The sequence below is a fragment of the Nannobrachium achirus genome (assembly GCF_963921795.1).
Source record: "Nannobrachium achirus genome assembly, chromosome: 2".
Taxonomy (NCBI): Eukaryota; Metazoa; Chordata; class Actinopteri; order Myctophiformes; family Myctophidae; genus Nannobrachium; species Nannobrachium achirus.
In genome coordinates this window covers 72,332,262-72,339,702 of record NC_137811.1, presented here as the reverse complement: position 1 = coordinate 72,339,702, position 7,441 = coordinate 72,332,262, and the positions used below count along the sequence as shown (strand labels likewise).

General features: G+C 45.1%; 1 protein-coding gene across 1 annotated transcript in view; it reads right to left on the bottom strand.

Moving 5' to 3' along the window:
- Positions 1–7,441, bottom strand: part of st14 (ST14 transmembrane serine protease matriptase) — a gene marked incomplete at both ends in the record, with an annotated part of 107,593 nt that overhangs the window by 15,308 nt on the left and 84,844 nt on the right. The window contains 2 exons of the mRNA XM_080744203.1: positions 1,016–1,135; positions 4,660–4,773. Coding sequence (XP_080600329.1) covers positions 1,016–1,135; positions 4,660–4,773 — 234 coding nt within the window. The remainder of the gene's footprint in view (positions 1–1,015; positions 1,136–4,659; positions 4,774–7,441) is intronic.

Here is a 7,441-nt window from a genome sequence, read left to right as displayed (position 1 = left end):
CCCTTACTGCAAGGTCTGATGGAGACACTCGCACAGTTAACCCCTAAACAATTGCGATGCCAAAAAAACGTACAAGAACGTAATAAGGATTACGGCGGCGCGACGCCACAGCCCCGTTATCAGTCCAGGGACGTGTTAGCTGGTTACCATGGTAACCAGGTAAAAAGTTGCTGCGGCGGCGGCTGGAGAGCAAAAAAACGTCATAACCCATGATGCAACTCGGCCATAATCATCAGGAAGCGTGTAATCTCCATAGGCTCCCATTGACCATATGAAATTTGCTTTGAAAACTTTACCTACACCGGGTGGCAGCTGGGGTGGCATTTCATTGAAACCATTCAGAACGGGTACACATTATAGTGTATCATTATTTTATGATTTAACTATTGAAAATAGCAGATATACAAGCTCACAGCGCGGCACCGAGTGCTGCGCTGCGAGCTTGTAGATCTGCTATTTTTGAAAAATTGTGAAAATTTGAATTTTGACACGATTCTATAAGTGTCTTTTGAATCCTTCTAAGATTTTTTGAAAAACCTCTGTTTCTATGTCCGCAATCTGGCAGCCATCGTCAAAGAAAAGGTCCTTTTCACTCAACTGGAGCTCAGTTAGTTCTTGAGAGACTACTATGTCAGTGGTTCTCAAACCTTTTCATGTGAAGGACCCCCAAAATGATATGTATTTGGCAAAGGACCCCCCATCTCAAAATATTTAGTTCTAGGGACCCCCAGAAGCAAAATTTGAGTTACAAATGTTCGCTTTGAAAATACATATATTCAAAGATTTGCACACATTTTCACGACTTTTTTTCAAAATTAGCAGATCTACAAGCTCGCAGCGCGGCACTCGGTGCCGCGCTGTGAGCTTGTATATCTGCTATTTTTCACTGGTTAAAGCATTCAATATTTCTAGGCCTAAATGGGTAAAATGGCAAGATGGCCACCATGTGAATATGGTCAATTCATTGCGCTGCAAAGAAACAGCAGCCCAGACAGAGTGCTATATGTCGTCTTACCACAGTGCTCCTCGTCAGAGTTGTCGTCACAGTCCTTCACTCGGTCACACTCAGCGTTCACCTTGTTCACGCACTCCTTGTTCCCACAGCGGTAGCTGAAGTCCCCGCACGCCTCTGGAGCTGGGGGGGGGCGGGGATCAAACATTTCCATGTTAACTCTTTTACTGCGACGGACGTTCCCGTTCGACCCATTTTTTTACGGCGGCGCGACGCCAATACGGCTCGTTCTTTTGACCTCGTCTGATGACTGTAAAGCTGATGGGGGGTCGCGCCGCCGTGTACAGTACAAACATCTCCCGTAATGCTGCTCTCAAAAATCCACCGCCCGTTAGCAATAATGGAGTCCCAAATCACTTCCTTGTTGTTTTCTGTGGATCTGTTGCTCCGATGCGATTCTGTGCTCTGAATGTATGGCAACTGAGCGGCCCAATTCACATTCATTCTTGCATAAGGCTGCCCTCTGCTGCCAGTATGGCCAAAGTACACATTAAACCGTCCATTATAAAATGAATTTGTTTAGAAAGAACCAATAGATAATTTGATATAACATCGCAAAGGAAAGCTGCTTTTTGCTGGCACCAGACCCAATAAATAAATAATAGCATCTGGCAGTAAAACTGTTAAGGACCCCCAAATTCACACTTATCGGCCCTGCAGACCCCCATTTGAAAAGATATGCCAGAGACCCCCTTTAGAGAAGAGCTTTACGGTTCTAGCAGTGACTCCCAACCATTTTAATTTCAAGGACCCCCAGTTTGACATGCATTAGTCTACATCAAATGTATAGAAATAGTCATCTAGGATCATAGGAAATCAGGCTAGAATAACCAGAAAATACAATAAAATAATAATATGTACATGGAAGCTATACTGGGGCGTGACGTTGGTGTAGTGGTTAGTGCATATGCCCTTCATGTGGAAGGTGAGTGGTTCAAACCCTGCCTAGGCTGATGTCAGCAAGGGGAGAAGACGACATCCAGCCCCTAAGTAACAAGAAGACATCTTGTGAAATAAAATGTCTCCAACCAATCATCAAGGACGATGATACACGAAAGAAGCTATACACACTGTGTGTGTGTGTGTGCGTGCGTGCGTGCGTGCGGCGTGCGTGCGTGTGCGCGTGCACGCACTGCATTGCAGCATCTTGCACAATCACCTCCAACTGCGCACCAAGTTCAGAGGAAACACTGAGGGTCATGTGCTGATCTGTGCGTGTACACGTGTGCATATGTGCATGTGTGTGTGCATGTGTGTGTCTTTCTATTTGGTAGAGGTGCTTCCAGAAGGAGAAAGATGTGTCTTTCTATTTGGTAGAGGTGCTTCCAGAAGGAGAAAGGTGTGTCTTTCTATTTGGTGGTTTCATTTATCCATGCATAATGTCGAGTCTGACAAGAATGTCAACTAAACACTGTATGTAACAATGTAACAATGTTCTGCTTTTTGTAACTATATCTCAGGGGGCCAATTGTCTAGATTTAAAATGAAGCAAACACAGAACTAAAAGTTCCTATGATTGGCCTCTAGTTGCGCTTTTCTGGTACCAAAAGCAACATGTTCTCAGAACTTTTACATTTGATTTTCTTACCTTAATAAACATTGTCATAAATACTTTATGGTTCCTGTCGCTAATTTAAAGTCTTGTTTCAATCACCATGATTTGCGTTTAGTGAAAATAATAGTCCAATTTATGTTATAATTGATGTTAAAGCAGGGTATGCTGTAGGAGGGGCTTGTGATCATAGGCTTGTGATGGTTCTTCTTTGAGTGCTTGATTTTCAGCAAGCTCAAAAAATGTATGTCCCATGTATCCCTGCAGTTGCACGTGACCGCCAATAGCATTCCTTGGGTAGTAATACCATGTACCATGATGGCGACACTAATACAAGGGCAACAAAAAAATCTTATTTGCAGCATAGAAATCAATGGGTTATTTATTTACAGACTATGCTATATCTCTCTATATCAGGGGTGTCCAAACTTTTTCAAAAGGGGACCACATTAGACAATATTAAAAAATGTACTTTTGGACCATAACAAAGTCACATACATAATATATGCATATGCATTGCATATTTATTTAACTATATTTAATATCCATGGTCTGTTGTCAGATGTGTGCTCTGAACAAAACATAAATAGCTGTGCCTTATTTCACATTACCAAAGGTAACCAGATGTGCAAGGTAGAACATACAACAAAACAGCCTTTCTTTGACCTCTTCAGAATGAGACAACAGGGAACAAGGAATCCTGACAAAATTATACTCTAGGAAAATATTATTGTTTGACAGTGCTGGCGGCCTGTTTATAATTTGGCCCCCAGGCCACACTGGTCTATATCATAACACTGTATGTAACAATGTTCTGTCGTCTAGACTCTTTGTAACTACGGGTGCGTTCGGAAATGCGCACTCAACGCACTGGTGTGCCATGTTGTCGTTCGTTTATTCGGTGCTCTTGGTGCGTTGTCGTTCGGAAATCCAGTGCGCGGCGCACTGGTGTGTTGAGTGCACGGCACGCACTCACCAACCCTACTCAGAAGATGGGGTTAGACGGTGTGGTGCGGCAGTTCGGTGTTCTGATTGGTTGGTTTTCATGGCCGTGTCTCAAATGCTTCTCAGCTGTGAACAATGGAGGAAATGACCGCAAAATGCAGCATTTGCAGCTTAATTGGTCGTTTGGGCTTGATAGTTTCACACGCATAACGTGTAAACTAACAGCAGGTATGCCAATGCTATAAATTACATCTCCTTTCAATATCAATATATCGTTAGCATACTTAGCAACTGCTGCTTTTCAGAAAGTCAGAGTTCAGAGTGAAAAAGCACAAAGCTCACAGCTGCCTGTTGGTCGTTCGTAAATAAGCCACACTGAACGCACTCTACAACGCCACGCCCACTGCACTCACTACACTGAGCACACACCCGGTGCGGGTTTCCGAACGCACCCTACATCTCTCTCCTAAGCTTGATATAAAGTATAGAAGTTGCCAGAAGGAAAGCTCCTTTTCCGAAACCAGTTTTTCCTAAAATCAAGGAAATCCACTCACACAAAGTTCATTTTGACAGCTATGACTATGACTAAAACGGTGTCAAAGTTTATGACGTTTTAGTCATAGTCTTTAGTTTAAGTCATAATTGAGTCATGTGAAATGTTTTAGTTAGTCTATAGTGTTAGTCAGACTAGATATAGTTTAGTCGACTGAATAAAAAATAAAAAAAGGTATTTTTGCCGGTGCCGTGATGGCATCATAACGCCTGATTTATAATTAACTGTGTGCCAAAAATAGTGAGAGTGGTGAGCTTGAAGATGACATATTTTCCTGCTCACTCATGTGTGTGTGTGTGTGTGTGTGTGTGTGTGTGTGTGTGTGTGTGTGTGTGTGTGTGTGTGTGTGCGTGCGTGCGTGCGTGCGTGCGTGCGTGCGTGCGTGCATGCGTGCGTGTTCACTCACAGGTCTTGCAGGAGGACTCGTCACTGTGTGTGTGTGTGTGTGTGTGTGTGTGTGTGTGTGTGTGTGTGTGTGTGTGGGTGTGTGTGTGTGTGTGTGTGTGTGTGTGGGTGTGTGTGTGGGTGTGTGTGTGTGTGTGTGTGTGTGTGTGTGTGTGTGTGTGTGTGTGTGTGTGTGTGTGTGTGGTCACTCACAGGTCTTGCAGGAGGACTCGTCGCTGCCGTCTCCACAGTCTCTCTTCTGGTCACACACCACGTCCTGAGGAACACAGGAGCCGTCGCCGCACCGCCACTCGTTGTCATCACAACCTGGGGGAGGGGCAAACCAGAGCAGTGTTAAGCCCTTTGCACATAGGACAGTTGCGTTTTTTTCGTTTGCGGCATGAATAAAACGCATTGGATTTGGTGTGTAAGGCTGTGCGGAATCGGCGCTGCGGATCCAAAAAGCAGTCATAAAAGGAGTGATGAGTTTTTTACCGCATGCGACAAGACGCACAAATCGAACTGGTTTCGATTGAGAAAAAACGCACGGCGGCAGCCACTCGTCGCACGGTTAATTCGGAGCCGGTGTGCATGAGGTCATAGATAATCATTGTTTTCTTTTCAAAAAATTATATTGTCCGTTTTATCCGTGCGGTTAAACGCGCCTGTGTGCAAAGGGCTTAAGCAGAGTGGTGTCACGCTTTGAACTCGCCGCAGACCGGAAGTGGCGTCGCATGGAGCCTGTTCTCATTCTTAGCGAGCCTCTGCTGCTCTTCAGCCCCGTCCGCCCCCATTATAACCCAGGCATTTTCACTCGCTGGTAAAGTAGACTAAATCATGTCTTTTTCACCCCCCTTTTAACTCATTCACGGGCCTCTCCAAGGTAGACAACATTATTAAAAGGGAGAAAAAGATGTGATTTAGTCTAGTTACCAGTAGGGATTGAGCCCTAAACAAGGGTAGCTCGATAACCCGATAACAGATTTATTGAGTACCCAGTATCAATAAGCTTTGGGCTTATCAAGCTTGTTATCGAGCATAACAGCCTATGATGTCATGTTTAAATAATCAAGACAAGAGGCGATCAATTATTACAGTACTATTCATAATATAAAGCCATTTAACACTTATTGCACACTAAATGATTGTTTTAATGATATTTGTTACTTTTGTCAATTGTCATCTTCATAAATGGAGGTCAGCAACAGACTGGCCAATAAAAAAAGATACCAGTTATGTTCTGAATTTGTTGTCTCATATCATTCCACAAAATATTAGAAAATGCTCAATAGTGGGCTGGATAAAAGCCCGGCTCAATAAGCAGGATCGATAAGGTGCTCATTATCGATAAAAATTAACGAGCTCCATCCCTAGTTACCAGTGAGTGAAAATGCCTCGGTTATAATGGGGGCGGACGGGGCTGAAGAGCAGCAAAGGCTCACTAAGAACGAGAACAGGCTCCAGTAAGCTAGGCTAAGCTAGCGACTTCCATAGCTTTCCACGCTTACAATGAGAGTCAACGGAAGTGTCGTAACTCTCTCTTTCTAGGGGTCTGGAGCTAACATAACAACATGGTCACATGACAGAGGGGGAGGAGCTAACATAACGGTCTGTGAGGGTGCTGCTGTCCTGTACAATGACGTCCCCCTCAATGTCTCCACTGTCCCTAACCTTCCGCCATGCTGCACAGGACAAGCACAGAAACGGCTCCAACCCCAAACGCCTACGAGCTGATTATTATGAAGGGGAACACGCACCGGACGCGGGCGGCTGCGCAGCGTCGCGTCGCAGTATTGAGGTGCGTGAAGTGCCACGCGGTAACACCAACTGGATGCGGCGCGGTGCCGCAAGGCGCATCCATTTCCCCCGGTGGGGAGAACATTTTCACCGCGCGGCAACGCTGGAAAAATAGAACAGCGTCGTATCGGTGCGGCAGGCGAGGTGGCAGAACCGCGTCTGTGTGAGTGTGACGCCGCCGGTGTGGGTTAGTTCATTGAACATAATGGGGCTGTATGTTTTGACGCACTGCCTCTGCGCCGCCTCTGCGCCACCTCTGCGCCACCTCCGCGTCTGGTGTGTGTTTGTTTCCCTTAAGCCTTTCAATGTGAAAATCCGGCATATAAAAGGCCAAGAAAATGTGATTTCTGATGTTCTTTGACGTAGCATTCTAGTATAAAGCTTTTGATCTGTTTACAGTGAACCTATGTGTGTGTGTGTGTGTGTGTGTGTGTGTGTGTGTGTGTGTGTGTGTGTGTGTGTGTGTGTGTGTGTGTGTGCCTGCATCCATCTATTTACTCTGCCACTCATCCCTCTTTAAGATGCTCCTGCAGATACCAAGGTTACTGAGGGGGGAGGGGGGGGAGGGGGGGGGGGGGGTGGTGGTTGAGCAGTCAGGACACACACATACACTACTGATAACCCACTATTCAGACCACACGGCATGATGGTAAATATCATTTATATTTTCTCCAGTTATTGCAACCGAAGGACGCAGTTTACCATGAGAAATGTCACAGCTTGTCCGTGTGTCAGGGGTCTTCAACGTTTTCAGGCCAAGGACCCCTTAGTTGAGAGAGAGATGAAGCAGGGACCCCCACATCATAGATTCCATATAGTTTCATTGTTGACAGTGCGATTGTCTGTGTATTTTTCGATTCATGTCAATTTGTTTTCAGATATTTAACCACTCACAACGCTGTGAGCTTGTAGATCTGCTATTTTTGGCTTAAGTTCTCAGAATATGGACATTAGGGTTCAAGTGGTTAATATAAAAAAGGAGAAAAAAAGTTTCTATTAGATTTGGAAGACACCCTGTAGTAACTCTGAGGACCCCCTAGGGGTCCCGGACCCCCTGTTGAAGACCCCTGCCGTGTGTAGACATGAAGCCGTGAAGCTGTGTGTGTACACATTTTTACAGTCTATGGGTTGGTTCCCTTGACACATCACTGGTGATATCACAGGTGACATCGCCTATGTAAAAGTCCATATATGGGTA